This window comes from Colias eurytheme, chromosome 13 (genome assembly GCF_061535395.1).
Source record: "Colias eurytheme isolate Ceu_HAF_F1 chromosome 13, ilColEury1 Martin Lab GWU primary, whole genome shotgun sequence".
Classification (NCBI taxonomy): Eukaryota; Metazoa; Arthropoda; class Insecta; order Lepidoptera; family Pieridae; genus Colias; species Colias eurytheme.
This window is the reverse complement of record NC_142992.1, coordinates 6,934,590-6,956,808: the sequence shown is the minus strand read 5'-3', so window position 1 is coordinate 6,956,808 and position 22,219 is coordinate 6,934,590. Positions and strand designations below refer to the sequence as shown.

Below are 22,219 nucleotides of genomic sequence, written 5' to 3'. Positions count from 1 at the left end.
ATATGAAGTTGAATTAACAGTTCCGTCCGACAGGGTAACGAAAATATATATATAGGTATTACCTTATTAATATAACGGATATGTTTGCAATAGTAGGCAAGAGTAGGTATTTATTAAATAAAAAATAGAGCAGAAATTTTATATTACTATCTAAACATGTCAGGTCTTAATAATAGTTGAATTGGCGTGGGAAAGAGGTGCTAGTTATGTGAACTTTAGTCTTTACGCCAAACGCATTGCATTGTTATGATTTTGTTATACATACTGCATGCTTACGAACTCTTTCGTCAATACAGAAATTGGAACATCCATCGTCGTACTCCTTTTAAAAAGAGACCGTGAATGTGTTGTATAAGCTGTTGTAAAATTTATTAAATGTAGAATACAATACCAAAGAATACTGATTATCATGTAGTGACTGCAATAGGTATTCATAGCTAAAACTAGGTATAATCATGAATATACTTGTAGGTATTCATTTATTTTAATAATATGTAATTCATAACAGAATCGTAGCGTGCCTTGGCGGGGCCCCGTATAAAAATTTGTTTGGGGGCCCTCAGGAAGTAAAGATTTCTCACAAAAGCGCACGTTGGGGGCCCCCTTGGCGCGGGGGCCCCGTATAATTGATACGGCAGATACGGCGGTAGCTACGCCCCTGATTCATAATGAAGTTATAAATTACATTAACATTGAATTTCGTCGTATTTGTATAAGAAACTTCAATCAATCACATATCAAGGTTTATTGATCAATATATCTGTATGGACATGATTAATTTCACTAACTTGAATTCTCAAATATAGTACATGGAAGTACCATAGGTTATAGTTAGATATTTTTAATTCTATTTTAAAAATTTGAAAACATTTAATGGTACTCTTGTTTTAAATAATAAAAAAAATCGTTGAAAATTGACGTGATCAAAATCTTCATGCCTTTTAATATCTAAACTAGCTTCCGCCCACGACTTTGTACGTGGATCCCCGTCGGCGGATGCCGTAGCGGATGCCTACGTCCTAACATCTACCTGCATGCCAAATTTCAGCCCGATACGTCCAGTGGATTGGGCTGTGCGTTGATAGATCACTATATCAGTCACCTTTGAGTTTTATATATATAGATAAAATTAAACAAAAAATTATAAATTAAAATATCTCTAGATTCTGTGTACCTATATGAATGTGTGGTTTTAGACATAATATAAATATAATTCAGAGAAAAATAGCTAAATAAGCGTAAAGTTAACACATCACGTCATCGACTTTACACGAGTCACGTTCGTAAGCGAGGTTGCTTGTGAAACATCCTCCGTATTCTGTAATTATACAAAAAATAAACTAAAAATAGATCCATATTGTCGATTTTTTTTATTTTTACTTTAGTTTACTATAACTAATCTGGAAATCTACTAAATTAATTATCGTATACATGCTGTAACACTATGGAGACTTATTTATGAGTTACGTGCTATATTTGTTTTTCATTAGAACGTATTCAATGTTAAGGATAAGAATACTATTTATGTAATATCATTATCATAAATGTGAATAAACATATACATACTACATCTTACTCCAATTATTTCTTCTGCACTATTGTGTCAATCTTGCATGGAGGAGGTTACCTTTCTATAACTAATCTAACTAAAATTGAAGGCGATAGAAGGTTTCTTAGACCATTTCGTTTTAAATTACAAGTGAAAATCTGCGGAGTACTAGCTTGTTTTTCCTCCAACTTTAATCAGTAGGTAATTAATTGTTGAATACACTTTTAGATGGTTCTTGAATACATACTCGCTTCAGCTCGCGCTTTCAGTCATAGTCTTATCAGGACAAGTTACAGTAGTTTGTGTTCTGTCGTAAAAATGTAACAAACAATCAAAAATCGAATAATTCAGTCTTAGAAATTTTACGATAATTCTATTAATAGGACTAAATAGATGATTTTTCAATATATCTATTGAGTGTTCATGAATGTTTTGTTTAATTAAAATGGAGGTTATAAGGACGGGTCACTAATTATAAAGTGTAGAGCGTGTTAGAATAATATCCTATCGGTAGCCTCCAACATCGTTGGTACTGATCGACCTTTCGATGACCTCATCAAGTTACAATGAACAGGAAACAGGATGCTTCCGTGCACCTGAGCCTTAGCTAATGACAGACATGCCACAGTAATTCTTTATAAAGTACTCACAAGAAATTACTTTATCAGCAATTTGAAATATGTTTTAAACATTAGAGTATTTATATTGTTGCAATCACATATGTTATTTATTTATGTCTTATAATCACGGCAATAAATTATCTTTGAGGCATAATCATTTATTTTTCAATTAATGTCAATATGAACCAGTAACGATTTCCTTTTTTTTTAATAACACGTTCGCTTTAGATAATAATGCTGTTTGATGTTCTGTGAAATGATGTATTGTGAAGATGGATCATAAATCATTCAAGTCGCATATTTAATACGCAATAATACAAAAGATCAAAGATTTTCACAGATTATTATGAAACGATAAAGTAAACGTTATATGATTGCAATAGGTGTTCTCTATGACATTTTCTAATGTTTTTTGGTGTGCCATTGTTAATTAGATGTGTTAGGTAAATGTTCAACGCCAAAAACTAATTTTAGGCAATTTTTTTTAACCTTTGCTTAAAATTTGTGTTTTTAAACTTATTTTGCAAAAAAATCCGCACTGTTCTATGGTTAAATTGTTAATAGGTTTAGGTACATTCAGATTGTGGTTAACTGATTTAAGTAACTTTAAAATAATTTGAACTGTTGATATGGCCAATTTACATACATATATTTTTGCAACAAGTGAAGTGTCAAACCGAAGAAAGTTCTGCTTACAAACGCAAGTGTGTTACGTAAGAGAGTTTCTCCCATACCGACTTTGAGTTTTTCTATATCGTTACTGTCATAAAATGTCGATGCTCAAAATCTATACTTACGGTAGTGATAGGTTAGTTGCCCATCGTTAACGTAAGTATTTTTGTTAATTGCACAAAACTGAGAAAAGTGCCATTAAAAAGTTAAGGGACATTGTGAAATATGTGAGTCTGGTTAGTTTGTTTAAAAAACACCTATATGACTAATGTTCGTCATATTTGTATAAATAATATATTATTTAATTTATATTAATTATGACAGATCGGAAAATAAAACCCACATAAAGTTCATTATATGTAGGTGGCAGAATTATTTTGTAATGCAATATCGATTTGCGATAATTAGTGATTGGAGAGTTTATAAGTGAACAGAGACTTATTTTTACTTCCGCGCCTGACCTTTATTAAAAAAGGGTATGTATGTCAATAACTTTCTGAGGTTATCTGTATTGGAGAATGATATTAATGTATTTATATTTAACACCTGGGAATTTCAACCGGATACGAACTGCAGATCGGTCTGATTGCATTTTATCTACTTTATAAATAGTTAAAGGTCAGTTTATACGATTGTTCCGTTTATTGTATTAACTTTATAAAACTCTACATCAAACTCTTTTATCATTCATACCTATTTGTGTTAAGACAATAGTTGTAGATTAATATTATTGTAATTATTTTCACACAGGCTTTCAATGTTATAAATTAATATAATGTCATTTAATTTACTTATTTTTTATACTAAGGTACCATTTTTGTACTACAGTATCTCACTACTTATACCTATTTAATAACAGTTCCTAGGAAGTAGTCCATGATGATTGCCTTGATATTTATAATAATAATATGTTTTCCATTTGATTTACGAAGGTTAAGTCTCATCAAAGTTCATCAAATATATTAGAGGTATTATAATATAATGAAATGAACACATATTCCGTGTGTTTTGTCAAAGTACGCAATAATTTACAATGCCCGTATTCATTCTGGTAATAAAAGATAATGCCCGCATGGGTGCGCGATGACGCTTTCTTTGCCAAATTTCCACATTGCATAAGTGTACACAGTTGATGGGTATGGGAAATACGAGTATGGTATTGTTCTTTCGTCATTGATTGCTAACTGATGTTACGTGTAATATTTCTACCGACTAATAGACATTTCATGCAATCTGTGTGATAAAACGTTTTGTGTCATCATCATAATTTATGACAGTTTTATGATAGAATGTTATTTGTTACACACATAGAAATATAATTTTACTAATGATGGACCTTTTAAGGGAGATCTTTATTTCACCAAAGAAGCGAATATTTATTTACATGGAGCGACGAAATAACACAGTACTTTTCACGGTATTAGTGACAAAATTATAAGTATTTCTTATAGTAAAGCAAATAATTTCTAGTAAAGCAATAATTAATCTGATTCATTTATAGAGCAGTCTTACGAAATCAGGATGTTAAATAATTTCGACGAAGTGCACACTAGGAAATGGGTTATTAAGATAATCATACGCATAAGATTAATGGGTGATGTTGAAATATTGAGGTACTTCAAGGTGAAATAGCTTAAAACGTGTATTCGAATCATTCAAGTGATTGTATAGATCATTATGCATGCAGCATTTTTGTTTGGTCCTTTACAGAAGTCTCAGTTAGGAAAGTCATAAAGCTTTTCCAATTTTGCTAATAGTAGACTTTGCTAGAATCTAGATTTTGCTAGAAATAGACTTAGTTTTGAATATTTTTTATTCTAAGTTTGCTAAATAACTCAAATTTACTTATATGTAATTGTATAAAATTGTAATATTAAATAAATTAATAAAACATAATTAACATGTTTTATTTATGAACACTTTCCTTCTGTACATTATTTTACTCGTAATTATTATGTTATGAGATATTTTACATACGCATTGCATATTTAAACCAGTCTCATTATTACACATTTTAGTTAATTTTAAAACAACAGTAATAAAACATTTATAAATTCTCTACGTAGTGAGATGTCTTAATTTTTTTCATAATATATTATTATCATAATGAAATGATTGATGGCTATATTGTTTTTTAACGTGGGTAGCAATTAGCTACATTATCTATTACAAAATTGTCTACAACTAATAATTGATCATTCATTGTTAAAACTAGCGGCGTAGCGTGCCTTAAGGGGGCCTTGTATTAAAATTTTGTGGTGGGACCTCAAGTTTTTTTACAAAAACCTCCAATATTTGAATGTTTGATCTTTTTTTAGATGTTCGTTTTAATTATTTTTTTGAAAAGCTACCTTTTTAGGCACATTAGGGGGCCTCTTAGCTTGGGAGCTTAGCGGTAACTACGCCCCTGGTCTACGACCTCAAGTTAAATTTGCGAATCGTGATTATATTGTAGACGACTTATGATCGCGAGGCAGGAAGTAATTTCTCATAGTAATGCGCTTCCTACGAGTCAGCCATCTTCACAGTGGGTGAGCATTGGGGTTACATGTTCAAGGTATTCTTGGGTCGAATCGTGTTGATTATAAACAAGTTTTCATGCAACCTGTCTGTTTATACTTTGAAGATGTAGATTTATTTATTACATTAGATTTACCTTTTGTTGAGTGCCACTATAAAGATTTATGTAAATGTCATATTTCACAAAGAATTGTGAGACGCCTTAGGATTTTTTATGGTATTTATAATATTATAATAAATAACGATAATTCAAAACTTAATTTGCATTACTTTCTGCTCCTTGTTGTATATAAATAAATACCTACTCTTACGTTGTTGTCCACATATCTATTTAAATGTTAATGAAATTCAATATGTACATACACCAGTTACAGATATGCTACGTTTGTTGCGGAAGCTTACATACTGTCCATATGACGTGTCTACTCGTTTACCTTCCTAGAATCTATAATAAAAACGATAAATTTTCGTTCAATTAAAGCCCCTATTTAAATCTATTTGACATGTTATGTAAGAAAAACATTCAGCACCAATAATGAATGCTTATTTTGTTTATATTATCATACACCTTGATGTCAGAGTAAAATCAGCATTAACATTTACGGTCATGACCATTCTGAGTGACTACGCAAAAATAAAACAAAGGTGCGTCAATAATGACGGCCTTGCCTCGCCTGCGATTGGCTAATTTTGTGCTTACGTTGCTAGAAAGCTGGCTTTCTTTAATTGCTATTGGTTAATGGTTTCCATGATAATAAGACTTTTCTATGAATTATTATATTAGTGCAAAGCTTGTTTGAAAATATTGATCACTTACAATTCGACGCTCTAGCTCAGTAGTTATGAAATTATGAAAGTAAACATCTTCCAAGCAAATCCGATAATGATGAATAACAAATTATTTAGCAAATTTGCAACTCGTGAACAAGGTGTACAAACTGTAATTTGGCATGCTAAGATAAATAATACAAAGCTTCGTTTCGAAAATAGGATTCATATTTCGTTGTGTTTTTATTTTGCAACTTTCATTTGCAATTTGTCATACAACGAACAATTTTAAGCGGCGTTTGCCTTCTGACGCTTTCACTGCGTCGCGCTATACTTAAATTTACGTCATCGCTGTTATAGCAATTATATCATCACGAAATTAACATCTGAGTAAGTGGCACATTGGCGCACTGGGTTTGTATAATGTGTCATTTTCATTGTTTGGCCCGTGTTTACCAAACAGTTTGTGTTATATTGAAGAGTCTGTCTGACCTTTTATAAGCCAAAACCAATTGAATTACAGTAAAACGATATTAACTTTACTACTTTTATTTAGCGTTCGTTCTCATACTCTTCAATTATTATAAATACATATATGATATGCATAAAAAATAATTTATTTTCTAATAACCGTAGCAAATGAAATTTCACATTATGTTTGGGATCGCTTTATGTCTTTTGTGTCATTTTGTGGGTCACGTTACCCAATCATATCCTCAGGTTACGGTACAAAGTGCGAAATGTTTCATAATAAGTATGAAGAATGTGTACAATGTACATACGAAAAATGTGGTTATGACATATAAATTAGCTATAAGTTTATCTCTGCACTTTATTTAATGTGACTTTCTTATTTTTTATTATTCATATTGTATTCATTTACCTATGCGGTGGTTTTTACACAAGCTTTTGAAGTGAGCGATAAGTATATCTTAATTTTTAAATTTCCAACGTGTGTATCATACCTATTCGTTTTTAAATGGATACAGGTACCAATGTGACTTCGGTCTGATGATTTTATATGGTTCTTAGCTAAGTGTAATATCGAAGACATCATTTCATCGACTTGGAAGTAGTATATCAATGGATCTCAATCAATGTACTTACTTATTTATTTAAAAGTTTAATTAATTTTTATCATCGAAAATTAAAAATGTCTATTTTTATTGAAAAACTCATGGTACCATTAAAAATCACTTTTTCCGAAATTTGTAGACGCTGAAAGGTCAAGCAAAATAAATCTAAATTGTAGAGTCGCTTTAGATGAACATTGCAAAGCTCTCTACAATTAAGGTTCTAAATTGCTCCACTCTAAAAAAATACATAATATAATATAACATATACGCGAATAAATTTTAAAAGTTAGTTAGGTACTTACCCTTAAAAGTGAAATTTAAAAGTAACATTGTCAATACATACCCAATATCTGACGAAATTGTCTTGTATTTTTCTCTTTTCATTTCAACGTTCCGAGAAGCGATGCGCCTCAGGTCATTTCACAACATACGAGCATTATTTAAAATCATAGAGTACACAGTCACCATATTATCACTTGGTTAACACACGAGTTATATCACTAACACATAACTGTTCAACCTGAAAAAAAGAAGAAATATTTCAGTTTGTGTATTTGTTGCATTTTGAACTAAAGCGGTTCACATCATATAGGATTATTATGAGAAAAAGCATTTATTTTTTGTTAAGTTTTTAAATCTTATTTTAATATTTGAATTATCTATTCAAATACGACTTTTTAATTTAAGAATGTACGAATGTTTGTTATTCTTTAACGCAAAAATAGCTCATCGGATCTCTATGAAATTTGTAACAGAGATAGATAATAATAGTCTGGATTCACACACGGGCTACTCTTTATCCGGGTAGCATGCGAGATCCATGCTTGTACTGTATTTGTTTTGTTGCCAACACTCAAACATCATTGAGGTTAAATAAGGTTAGAAAATTTTAATATAAAGTCTGTGTAGCTAGAGATCTGTTTCGAGATAAAACACACTCATTATTTGTATAGAGACGAATAATTAGCATTCAGCAGTGACCAAATATACATACGTAGGTATTTATACAAATAAAATAGAGACAACGACATTGCCACCTACCATCTTGTTGATGAGTGATTTTTCTTAAATTTTGATCATTCCATGGCTCATTAAATATTCGTTTGATATAATATTATATATGCGTCACTATAAAACTTTTATTGCCTATAGGTCTATGCTTTACCACTACTAGTTTCAGAGTTAAGAATCTTTACGACTTCTTAACTACGTAGATAGTAAAGTATTTTAAAACCTTCAACGTGATTCAGTAATAAGAGGCTGTTTTAGTAGCGGGTAGCCTTTGTTAGGACTGGCTAGACTTGCTTTGTCCTGGTACAATATTGACTCTGTCGCAATTTTGTCTTTTTCGCAATCTAAACCTTTAGACTAACAACCAGGTGTTCGTGAGTGTCGTTTAAGAATTAATAGGTATTAAGGTATTTCACAATATAAATATGCTATCTATTATTTTACTGAACCAGCTCCTTGAACATAACCATGGACTAATAGACATAACTGAAGGGAGAAATCTATAAACTCATACAGCTAAAATTTTGTTAATATGTTTCTAGATACACATTCTAGGTTCTATAAGCTTATTGGTAGTCATGAAGATTATTTTGCCAATTCACTCCCACTCCTTTCGATTGTTAGATAGCAAAATATCATACTCATTAATGACTTTCTTCTAAGATGAATATTCAAAATATTATAGTGTACTTTTTGAAATAGATAACTCAAGTGATTGCAGTCTATCAGGTTACATAGAAACGTAAAACTTACATGCATACATTATTGTTGAATTAATATTGTAAGTCGAGTAATTAAAAATACACAATTCGACTTTTAAGGAAATAATCGAATACTTAATGAATTTGGCGCCAGATATTCAATTGCAAAAGACGACCTTCATCTTTACGCCTGTCTCAGGACCGCGAATACCATTTGCGCACAATCACCTGCTTCTAAAGTAACTAAGTATAATTACTCATTACTTTAATGGCTCTCTAATATCAGTCCGATTTATTCTTTGTCACGACTCTATCATATTTCTATTATTAAGATGATCGATCAAATGTACGTAACGTAACGTGTTACGATAACTTTACCAATATGTTAATGATGTGGGATGTCCACCTTTTTCATTTGTAATCTCATATACCTATATAACTACATAGTTGAGAAAGTTAACAATCGTGATTTATGACATGCAATATTTTGCAAGGCAGAGATCCAATCTTGATGATACTTTTTTCTGAAAAACTTCGTTGAAAATTGTAACTCCGTTTTTTGTGTCCTTTCAAAAGAAAAATGTACGATGAAATCGAAAAAAAGGGTGCATAGGAATAAAGAAATGGTCTTTACTTAAAAAAATATAACCTTATCATATTGTCGTATGTCGTCTATGTATTTCAAACTGGATATAAAATTCATGCATTGCCTATTTAAAAATGTGTGAATGAGTTTTCGTAAAAGTCAAATAAATGTATGAGGAAAACGAAAAAGTAAACGAGGCGACATCTCGGCCATGTTAGCTGCGTAATTTGCGCAAGAGCGGTCAAACATCGATCAAACGGCCTTGCCCGAAATACTTGTGTGCCTTCTTCGTTAATTTTATCTGAATTATAAAAATAAAATATCCTTAAGGGAAGTAGAATGAGTTTGTATAAATAAAGAATAAATAACGGAAACAAAGGTCGGTTTCTATATTTTGGCTGCACCACAAGGTGCCTCCTTACGTTACGAAGTGTTTCATAGAGCGTGTAGCGCATAAATTTTATTGTTAAGCAATTTCCATGAGAAGATATGGTACCTGAGTACGTATCAGATAAAAGATGAGGTAATTATTTATATTATAATTATAAATACTACGGTATAATTCGTATACAGTGAAAAAGTGTATTTAGTTAAAAGCAAATTTTAAGTTTTTTTTATCCGTTACAAGAGCTCTATAAAATTCAACAAGAAATTTTGATGACAATTTTGAACTGGTTTTGTTACCAACTAAATAACCTTAAAGTTAAGCTTTGTATATTTATCAGCCACTTTATCTAATAAGGGTTGTTGGTGGTGCTACTTGGTTGCACAAAGACAATAATGTTTACGTCACAATACACAGATTCTATTAGCTGTGGCCGAGGTAAAAATCTATTATTTAGACGTGTGAAATTGTATCACGCTGTGTATGCAACTTTAAATCATGTTAAAGGTATATATAAACAACATGGAACACATCAAAAAGTAGAACAAATTATATTATGTTGTTACTACTGTTTACCGTGAATTCTCTACATTCTGTGTAATAAATTATTCAACGTTTTTATTATTTGTGGAAGGTTCTTGATTGCTGTCCTAAATGTATACAAAGTGATTTTTAGGCATTCTATATTCTATTAAATTATCGACTTTTATGATTTAAGGAACTCTTTCTTTATTTTCATAAGTAATTTCCCAAATTTTACTCCATCCTCAAGCCGTTTCGGGCTAACGCTGCGAGTACATATTTATACTATATAATTGTTACATGGGCAATGGGTATTTTGCTATAGGTATTTGTACTTTTTAATTATTATCTTTAATGCCTATATATGCCTAGGTATTTTAACATAAGTACCTATACTTACGCTTTGTAACTGGATATTGTAACATTATAATCATAAAGGGTTTTCTAGTAAGTACTAAGTTCTACATAAATAAAACATCCTGTTGTAAGTTTTAAAGATGAACGATAAGTATTGTCAGTATACATTTTACTCAAATGTCAAGATCGTAAGCGCAGCGTCGCATTATAAGTTTTGCAATACTGGCGACAGTGAAGTTGGCGGCGCGTCGACTGTCGACCGAAACAATGGCCATTGATTATTTACGAAAGCAATTGTAATCGCAGCATGATAAAATTTTAAACGAAAGAGATTAGGTAATCCGAAACAAATCATATCGTGTCTGAAGAAATCGAGGATTTATTAATGACAAACATAATTAAGTATTAATTATTAAATGTTAAACAGTCGAGTAAGTAAGAATAAGTAACTGATAGTTTGCTTGCAAAAATATTAATAGGTTTCTAGAAAAATTTTAAATTATACGCCGGACGCGCTGCTATGAATATGTGCGATGACATTATACGTAACATAATTACTTTTTAGTTGAAATGGATGTCGATGTCTATGATTTCTAACTCTACCTAGACATACATTTATACGTATGTTATATTATATACCTACGTGGTATTATTATATGGCTTTTTAAGATGTTTTAAGGATGAATACATATCATGAGACAGATGGTTTCTCAGAAATAATTGTGAACATATTTAACAATTAGGTATTACAATTTGACAGATAGGTACCTACAATATGTTTTTCTAGAATGAATCTAAACGTTACGTGTAATCAATGGATAACATTTACACGTAACGTTTAGATTACTTTATGCTTTTTTAAATGATGTACCTGATAATTTCGAACTCCATATGGATAAAGACGGAAAATTACAGTCGACGCATTCATGTTCTTGGTAATTGCCTATTTCAAATAATATTATTTTATTTTTAAACTTGTTCTATTTACTTTTTATATTCTATCGATTCAATAAACTTGAACATTGAAAAAGGATACGGTTCATTAAAAGCTTTAAAGGAAAACGACAATCAAGTTAATAACCATCTTTGTGATTTAATGGATGGTATATAATTAAATACGTGTTTTTGTTCAACTAAAGACTGATGTATGTTATATAATGAATACTCTGTCTTTACTAGTCAATTGTGTGTAGATATGTTATTATGTTTTTTGTAAATTGATGAATTGGGAGATAAAACATAAAGTGTACTAGCGTTAAATGTTAATGGATTTGTAAATCAATTCTCAAGTTCAAACTCAAGCATGAATTGAATACTTATAGTCAAAGTTGTAATAACATGCATCCGCGCTGGAAATATAATAATTCAAATGAGAAGTGCTGTAAATTGTTTAATTGGGGGCAAGGATTTCGGCTCGTGAATGCAAAACGGTGCGCAACCTTAAGGGGGATTATTCACCTGTGGTTGTTTACGGATAGAACTCCTTACTTGTCCGTTCTGTGACGATGTCATTACATAGTGTCAATAAGTGCACGCACTGTGTGTAAGCACCACATTATCACTAGGAAACAAGCAACGATTGCGTAATGTTTGAGGTCGCCGGTAGAGAGCGCCGTCGCCGCGCGATCAATGAAAACTAAAGTCGCGCTAACCTGAGCCCGCGCACCTCTGAACCTGCGTGCAACGAAAGCGCGGGGGAAAGAGACGAACATTCATTTCTTTCTTTCACTCGTGTCGCGAAACGGATTTCTTAACGTCAGCAACATAGGAGGTTTTCATAAACTTTACTAACTTTTAACAGCTTATTTGTTAGTTATTATATCAAAGAGCTAATTTATTTTACTTTCACAAGATTAAAAAACCACCCCTGATATCAAAATATAACTAAGTATAAGCAACAACTAACTGTTAAACCCATAAGCATAGGTAGAGCTAACATTTTTGTATCTTTAAAAAGTCATTACATCATGTAATTTTTCATAAATAAATAGCTAAAGTACCCGTCACGAGAAGCTATAAATTATGTAAACAAACATCTTTTACTAAGTAAACATTTTATACTGCGAGATAATAATAAATTGACCATATTCAATCGACATGAAATATAGACGGGTTATATGAAAGTAACAACCTATTTAATTTAGTCGGATCATATTTTAACGACGCAAAGCGCTATCGTTTGTGTTTCTTGGTACCGGAACGCGTCCGTCGCAGGGATTGTGAACTATCGGGACGCCATTTTGAAATAAACGCATCATTTGAGTTGTTTCATTGCTTTGCATATATCGCGGATCTGGTTGTTATTGTTAATTTTGTTATTGTTTCGTTATCACTTTTTTATTGTTGTTACTTTAATTGTTGCGTTAATTTTATTTGTTATTACGTATAATGGAGCCAGTAGCCAGTACATCTAAGGAAATAAATTCGCCACGAAAAAAACGTCAAAAGGTGCGTAATAATAAATTTAAAAAAGGTTAAATAATATTTATGTTAATTAATATTTGTTACTTAATAATTTATTAAATCTTAAACAAATTCATTTTTTTTGTTGGTCCAAATGTTGTGAACTCCTGAACACTTGTTTACAAAATTTATAGCTTCTCATGACGGTTACTTTAGCTAAAGTTTTATTATACAAAACATACACTCAACATTATGCTAAATTTATGTAACATTCTTTCAAACTCATAATGTAAATAAAAACATAATGAGTGATAATGAATGCCATTTTGTAATTTACTTCCCTGTCAGTGGTATGAGCGCTAGAGGAAATGCGCGTATGCACCCGCGCGCAACGACAGCTCTACTCTTGCTATACGAAATACACTAGCTTTTTAAAAGCTGCATAAGCTATATTTAATGTTCCTATAGTTGCGGTTTCCTGATAATATTTAAAAATAACCGAATAACCTTAAAAAATAAAGATATATATGCAAGTAGATAATTATAAAAATAAAGTCATGCAGCGAGGATCCGTAAGTTGTATGCAATTAAGCTGTATGTGGCCTAGCTGTGACAATCACATTTTCGCCTGTTTTATCTCGATGAAGGATGACTATAATATTCTTGGCGGATGCGAGAAGTGGGTTTTAACAACGTAACGGTAGTCAACTGAAGATTATATCTTAAAAGCCGGTATATTTATGCCGACATTTATGTTTAGTAGACAGTTATTCTTAAAATCAAATTTAAATTTAAAAAACCAAGTGGAATATTTTTTAACTCAAAAACCATTTATAAGAAGAACGAAGAGAACGAGAAGAATACTCAATGTAATGCTAGTAATCAATATATATTAAAAGCGAAAGATTCAAATCAGGAAGTACGTTATGCGATCCCACCAATATAATTTCTTGACTAAATGTAATGGAAGGTCTCCATTTTATGTGTTGTGTGTATTATTTAAACTCTACAGTATCCTTTAATCTACATAGATGTTGAAAAGATAGTACGGATCTAAGGTGTATTATAGGCTACCGTTCTACCGGTACAAGTTATACTGCTCTTCCTGGAAGTGCTTCGGCTTTCTCTAGCGGTAGAGTCACTTGTCTTGGTTGCTTATTATGTCTCTCTTAATTTGAACGTCGTCTACATTGGAAGCTCTAGTAGGAAGATTTTTTTTACTATACAGTTTATTAATTTTTTGTGTAGTAATTAAAGAAAGCCTTGTAGTAATGAAACGCTATTAAAGCTTTTAAACATAAACCTTACATACAACATTATTACTTTGTACATTGTGAAAATTGTTTTTGTTTTTTTTTTTTATATTCATTTTTGCTCACTTAATATAATCTTCGGGTTGTTTTAACTGGTACGAAATATGAGCAGATTATATAACTTGTGGTAAACAGAGCGTGTAATTTTAAGACAAGATTATGACCATGGACCATTAATTTATATCTATGTTCACAATAAGGTACGTGAGTCATAATATGATGTGGACAAATCACGTCACACGAAATATAGGTCACTTTAGGACAATATTTAGTATATACCTACGTATAAACTTCAGTTGGTGGAGGTTGTGTAAAAAAATAAATGGGTAAAAAAAAGCACTGTTTTCCTTTGGTTTTCCTTAATCGTACTACTGTCACCTTTTTGTTCTAATTTTAAAGAATATCGTATGGTAAGGTGGTTCGTATCTCCTGTATATAATTTAATATCTATTATGTATATGGTTTAAAAGGCATTTTTTAAATTTGGAAACAAGCGCATTCCAACGCTTGATACTTAGGTAGGTTCGTTTTATATCTGATGATTATTTTAATATTTGAGTACATTGATGATCCTGTTTCACAAACTCTTCTATAAAATATACTCGTTAGTTCTAGATCCGATTTATAACATAGATATAAGCATAAGACTTGATATTTGATGAGATTAGTGCGATATTATGTCACAATAATGAGAGCATCGACCCGTCACGCTCGTCTCCGGCTTCCACTCTCCATTCTATAAGCATGAATTTATGACTTAAAGTATTGATGAATTTAGGTATTTAAATTTAACATAAGTTAGAGTATTTTCATAAGTACAGGTTCGTCTATTAAATATTAATGTTTTAGGCAAAACTTAAGATCCTTGAGCTCAAATGAAACCTGTGTTAATTCACCTTTCAATAGTTTACAATTTAGCTTAAGATAATGTTTAGAATGGAAGCTGTAATCTTTGTTATTAATTACGTCCTTGTCTATTTACTTACAATTTAACTGATCAATGCTCAAACGCATGTACTAGAACTCGTAATTTAATACGAAATGGTTGCTCAAGCCCTGCGCAGAAGTATTTTAAAGTAATTCCTATTTTCATGGAAATTGTTGAAGCAAGTGGAAATCTGTATTGGATGGATGTCTATTTCGTATGTGTTAGTAAGGTACTTAAACTTGGTTAAAATCGATAAAATATTGAATTTATTCATTCCTTATTATATTCTAAGAGTCATTTTAAAAATATCAATTACCTATCAAACCTGTGAAACCATATTAAGTACATCTCCTCAAATAACATAATTTGTTTATTTTGTTTTCTTATTGAATATTTATCGTAATGCCTGGCATCTTAACAAATTGACTAATGTTTTCTTTTATCATATCATACAATTTGAAAAATAGAGGAGCGGTTACTTCTTTGATTAAAAACCAGGATATTTTGTACCTAATAATGAAGTAACTATTGTATAGGCTGGAGATGGATCCTAACGAACGTTCAAAAACAATCTTGTTAAAGTAAAGCGTAGATGCCTATCAATAATAGAAGGTCGTAACGTAACTGTACGTACAATTTACGATGTTTCGCAACCGCGTACTGAATTCGAGTGGCGATTCGAGATGCAACAAAGGATAATGGATTTAACATTTCAAATTATGTTCGGCTTTAATTAAAATTCGAAGGGACTCATGATCCTGTCGTTTGAGTCACGTTGCACGATTCGTGTTCACGATCTAAAATCGTCACTTCGCAAAGATACATAAGTAAATACTGGTATGTAGCAATAAGATATTAACTAATACGAATATTTTATTTAATAGTACTTATTGACTTTGAATGTTTGTTCAGTATGAATATACATATAATTGCCTTGTTGCGTAGTGAAACTGCCTCGCTGGTTTAGTGGTTAGTATGATTTACTACAGAACGAGGGTCTGGTCCGGATCGTCGTTTCAGCCGTGGGACGTCCACTGCTGAATAAAAGCCAAGTATTTCCTGAATAAAAGTCAAGGATTTCCAGTACGCCCGGCTGCCTGCATTCAGCGGCTCTCTACCACTCGGACTAGGTAGTCTGGTCCGGATACGATTATTGAAATTTTCGAATTTTAATAACAACCCATAATAAGAGAGCCGGTGACGATGTTCTTTAGGTTTCCTCCCTATCGTAATATGAGACAAATAGTTTTAACTTTTAAGAGTTTGTGCAAATTCTTCTCCTATAACAAATCGCAGCTTTCTGGTCTCTACCGAGATTGAGACTGTGGTTGAAATTCGGTCAGGAGGATGTTCTATAATGTGGACTATAATACCTACTTATGTGTTAAAATAGGTGTCATCATTTCTAATCATTCGGTGTCCGCATTATACTTTTTCGATCCGATAGGTATTCTTGGCTATATTGTTATTTGTTTATTTATAAGTGGCTTAGAATTACACTTATATAAATAACTACCAATTGGCAATTGCATGAACGTTATCGCAGTTGGAATATTTACTTCGCTAGAGATCTAGATATTACCTACTACATAAAAATTGGCTTACTTTTATCCTAGTCATCTTCGTTACTTGCGTCGTTCTACGCGATTAAATTCTATACGGAACATGTATATATGTGTGAGGTTCCGTAGCCATTCAAATTCTATGTATTTATAGCAAAGAGTAGCATTTGTGAAGTAATATTATGTTATTATAAACGAACAGTAGAACAATGTGTCACGATTTTGCAAGGCTGGTGGCTGCGCTTTAACTGCCGGTCTTAAATTACATGTCATTAATAATACAAGCGTGAATGAAGGTTTGGGAATTGCTATTATGTTCTGTTCTATAGTAGCTTTTGAATATTATAATTGTACGTGATTACGACTGATTATACGCTAGAGATAAAAAATAATTAATACATTGTTCAGAAAAATACTACTTCGTGAACAGGTGAAAATTCTATAAAGGTTGTAACTTGTAATCATAACTTAATTGGAAATAAAACCACAGGTTGGGAACAAAAAATGTATTTCATATCTTTTATTATTTACTAATAAAATACAAAAATCTACACCTATATTCTATCCAATATTATCTACATTATTTACATAGCATCTTCATAATTTTGTATATTTTAATAAATAAAAATCTGCAATCTGATTGAGTATTTTGATTTAAAACACATTTTAATTAACTTTGTACATTCAAATGCAAGGTCGTTGTACTAGCTCGTAGATTTAGAGCAAAAATATAAGCATAAACTAGCAATAAATAATAAATTAAGTTTTAATGCGATAAATTTTTACATTCATTAATATGGTTTAGTCGCATGAGTTTCAAGTTTAATATTTAAAATCTTATTAATTATGAAATTTGAATTATTAAAAACAAAAATATGAACAGGTATAGAGTTGGCAGTGTTACATAGTGTTGTAGGAAATAGCATCGGAATATTAACTTATTATAGAGATAAATGGCGGATCTAACTTTAAGTGCAAAATATACAAAAGCATTTAAATATATCATTACAAATTCTATACACATAGTTTTAAATCGATAATGGTGACTACATTGACACGCAAATTGCAAAAAAAAATACAATATAAAAATGTGATGTTAAAAAAATTAAAAATACAAATTTTCAACACACAAAAAATTACTTTAATAACATTGTAAGTATAATTTTTGTTTGAACAGACGATAGTTGAAAGTGTCTATATTCTCCACAGATTGAAATGAATTGTCTAATTTTAAGTATGTAGTAACAAAAAAATATTTCTGTATTTTAATTTTATTTATATTACAAGCTAGACCCGCCAAAAGCATATATTTTCAGCCAAAGTTCTCGAAGTGATGTATGAAGTAAGGCAAACGTCGTGTGCGGTTGACTTGTTCACACGCAGACATTATCGACTTGGTGAGCGGCCGCGGACCGCATGAGAACACGCCGATTTTTGATACCTTCAGGAATTAAATAATAATTTAATATTAAACATTTTGTAATAATATTGATCTACAAATGAGGTGAAATCTAAAAAGGATATTTATTTTTCAATAAAAGACTAGTTTGCTTGTTCGTCCCGGTTCCAAAATCATTAGATAATAGATATTCATTTTATGAAAAAAAAAAACAGATTTTTTTATTCGTTAAATAGTCTTTCATGTTCAGTTTTTGACTTTCAATATGGTAAAATTATGTAGGCAACAAGAAGCAAACTTAAAGAACAGATTCTGTTTTACAGACTTAGTAAAAAATCCTTCGATAAATAAAAAAAAGCAAAGAACGCTCTGTTTAGACGCATATTCAACAGCTCTACATTTCTGACTTTCGTTGGAAATTCATACCTAAAGCATTTTGATTTCATAAAAGTGAAAGCAGTATTTACGTTACCATATCATATTAAAATAAGCATTTCATCAATACTGTTTTTAGTAGTAAACTATATGGTATAAAAACTACTAATCTTCTTATATATAAAATTCTCGTGTCACAATGTTAGTCTGGATACTCCTCCGAAACGGGTGGACCGATTCTCATGAAATTTTCTGTGCACATCGGGTAAGTCTGAGAATCGGCCAACATCTATTTTTCATATGTACCACGGGCGAAGCCGGGGCGGACCGCTAGTAATTTATAAAGTTTTAGACAAAGCGGGCGAAGCCGCGGGCGGTAAGCTAGTTACTAAATAAAAACTTACATAGCTATGTTTCTTTTGCACGAACTTAAGGAAGGAGGACATATCAGGTCTTCCAAAATGGTTGACCGCCTTCAGCCCCGTGAACATGGACGTGCGGGAGAGGCGCTGGAAGTGGTTCTCGCAGATGTACTGGAAGTTTGATAAATTCATCGGTATAGAGAATACAGGGGTTAACATTTCTAATCGATATAGAAATAGATAGAAGAAGAGCAAAAAGTCTTATTTGAAATTAAGTAGAGGTTTTGTGTATGTAGTATACATAGTATAGTAATTGAAATTGTGTACTAGTAACAGCTTTAGCTGCCACCATACTGTGTTATAATTTGGAAAATAATGTAATATGTTTTGAATCTGAAAATATATTTTTTACACGTTTTTATTTCACATGAATGAAGATTTTAAAAATGCCTTATTGCAAAACATACGAAATGAGCTAAATTTGACTGAAAATTGTCAACATTTTATATAGAACGAAACTCGACAAAATTTGCAATAAAATGTCTGTTTTATCCTGTAATTTTATTTAATTTCCTGCATACCATTATTTCAAATCAATCAAAATTATATGCATGTATGCGACTTTATCCAATTCCATTTTCCAACGACTCCAAAATGAACGACCCTAAATTATCTATTATAATTATTCTAAACCGATTTAAATTAACAAAAACAAAAAACAAATAAACACCCACCAGCATAGTAGTCCGTAAATCGAACTTATGGAAGAACTGCGTAATAAATATGTGTATCTCGAGCACGCTGGTGACGTCCTTGCGCTCCACGTCGCGGAGCACGTCGATGAACCACTCGAAGTGCTTGTGGGACGGACAGATCCATAGGAAGTATACCTGGGGTAAAGGAGAAATTGTTTTTTAGATAATTATGGTGAATGGGGAAAGGAGGAATATTTATATAGGAAAACATTAAAAATATAGATATACCTGGAGTAAAGGAGACTTTTTGAAGTGAAAACTTCTTTAGCAGCGTTGAGCACTTTTTCAGTAATGGGTATAAAATCTTAAACTCGCGTCAGGACACGTGACCTGATCGAGAAAGCGTAAGACGGATACCATTCCAAAATATCAAACATGCTCAACGTTAATAATCAAGTTTTCACTTCTGCCGGCACTCCCTAAGAGTCTTTTTTTTAAATAATGGTAAATGAGGAAGGGAACGTTTAAGGAAAAAACTTAAAAATATAGATAAGAGTCAATAGTTGTATAAGTAGATGGTTGAAAAGCAGTACGCGCGATTCTGAATGTGTAGTTAACTAGTTACATTGCTTTGTAAAATTTATGGATATGAAATATTATATTGGTCTAAAATTAAAGTATTGTATGTTGGTATTAATTTATACATTATTTTAAGGATTATTTTTCTCATTCTCTTTATTATAAAGAAAGAGTATAAACTTAAATTAGATAAAAGTTATACATTTGTCAGTGCGACATGTGACAATAATTAAAATTATTATGAAAAAATATACCTATTAACGAAAGTATGTAGATATATTAAAACAACTGACCTTCTTACAAGCAACCCCCGAGTACCTATTGGTAGAAGTCCCGAACACCAAGTCATTGAGTATAGACGCATACGGCGTGACTCCAATGCCTCCTCCCACCATTACTGCTACTTCGAACTTGTACCAATCTTGGTTCCCACCGCCGAATGGACCTTGTATCCTGTGTCCAATAAATAATTCATATTTATTTATTTGTTTATTTGTATTCAAAGATTCTAAAACATTGGGCCGATTTAATATTGTGTTCACGAATAGCAAGCTAAATTATAAAGAACATAGGCTATATTTTATTCGTTTTTATCCTGTGTCAGTCCGGACGGAGCCGCGACGAGCTGCTAGTAAATTCTAAACATAACTGTACATAATATTTGTATATAAAAAAATCATCGACATAAAGTACAGCTAAAAACCAGTTTCACTACTTTTTGATAATACTTACCTCTGATAATTGACACTTTTTGAATTAAAATAAAAGAGTATTTTATCTTACAGATTGTCTAAGTACTTGTATTATTTCAGAACGACATAAAATAACTGAAGATCTTTTTAATATTTCAAAATATTTGACCAAAAATAGATTTGTAATATTTCGTTCCATTTGAAATTAGTTACAAATATCAATACGTCCCGTGAACAATCAAATAATAGAAAATATCTCTTTCAAAAGTCCCTAATATTGCAAACGCAATATTTTTCACGGTAATTCAGTAGCAAAATATTAAGAAAGAAATATTTAGAAACCGGGTTACATAAATTAGCCATCGCTCAGTTGTCACGAAAACTTGCCAATATTTACATTACATAATATTGAACAAGTTAAATAATATTTTGAGTATGATATATATGCGATATGATAATTATTCATAATTTATTATTGCAAACATATTGTGAAAGAAGTTGAAGGTGAGAACTATTGGGATGTTATGGTCAAGCGAACTAAATCCTTGACCACTGAATGAATTTCCTAATTAAATGTTAACAAGTTTAAACTATAGAAGGATCTTAGAAATTTATTTAACGTTTAAAAATTTCCGTCATATTATGAAGAAGCTTTTGAGAAAGTCGATGAAATATAAAATTAGGTTGGTTGAAAGCGATAATCTCAGGAACTAGAGGTCTGATTTGAAAAATTATTTCCTTATCAGATAGCCCATTTACCAAGGATTTGCATAGGCTCTATACCATCACGCTATTAACAAGAGGAGCGAAGCAATGCGAGTTAAACTGCGGGGCACAACTAGTTATTTATAGTATTTTAAGAATTAATACTTTCACAGAAGACCATCAAAAATCAAAATATTTGCAAATTGCGGTCTATTGGACAAAAAACATTTTTTTTGTGCTTACCTAATTTTTGGTTGAGTTTCCGGATTATAATTGCAAGGATCGAAGTAGTTCCTCAGTTTCCAAGTCCAGGGTCCTTGCGCTTTGATGTGACACGAGAGGAAGTTCTCGTGAGGAGCTGATGTTAGCGTGAAGGAATGGTACTCTTCCTTTTTGAATGCGGTACATGATAGTCGGACCCATTGGCCTAAAATATTTG

General features: G+C 31.5%; 2 protein-coding genes across 4 annotated transcripts in view; both read right to left on the bottom strand.

The window, feature by feature from the left end:
• Nucleotides 1-12,410, bottom strand: part of mol (dual oxidase maturation factor 1 mol) — a 32,940-nt gene extending 20,530 nt beyond the window's left edge. For 2 of the 3 annotated variants that reach the window (XM_090108386.1, XM_090108385.1), the window contains exons 1-2: nucleotides 12,226-12,410; nucleotides 7,549-7,725 (exon numbers count right to left, since the gene is read on the bottom strand). The gene's annotated coding sequence lies outside the window, so the exon portion shown is untranslated. The remainder of the gene's footprint in view (nucleotides 1-7,548; nucleotides 7,726-12,225) is intronic. The other variant, XM_090108387.1, reaches the window with a different exon arrangement.
• Nucleotides 12,411-18,195: 5,785 nt separating this feature from the next.
• Nucleotides 18,196-22,219, bottom strand: part of Duox (dual oxidase) — a 34,049-nt gene continuing 30,025 nt past the window's right edge. Inside the window, exons 25-29 of the mRNA XM_090108469.1 lie at nucleotides 22,024-22,207; nucleotides 20,677-20,836; nucleotides 19,844-19,999; nucleotides 19,152-19,280; nucleotides 18,196-18,414 (exon numbers count right to left, since the gene is read on the bottom strand). Of these exons, the coding sequence (XP_089964595.1) occupies nucleotides 18,286-18,414; nucleotides 19,152-19,280; nucleotides 19,844-19,999; nucleotides 20,677-20,836; nucleotides 22,024-22,207 (758 nt within the window). The 3' untranslated portion in view covers nucleotides 18,196-18,285. The remainder of the gene's footprint in view (nucleotides 18,415-19,151; nucleotides 19,281-19,843; nucleotides 20,000-20,676; nucleotides 20,837-22,023; nucleotides 22,208-22,219) is intronic.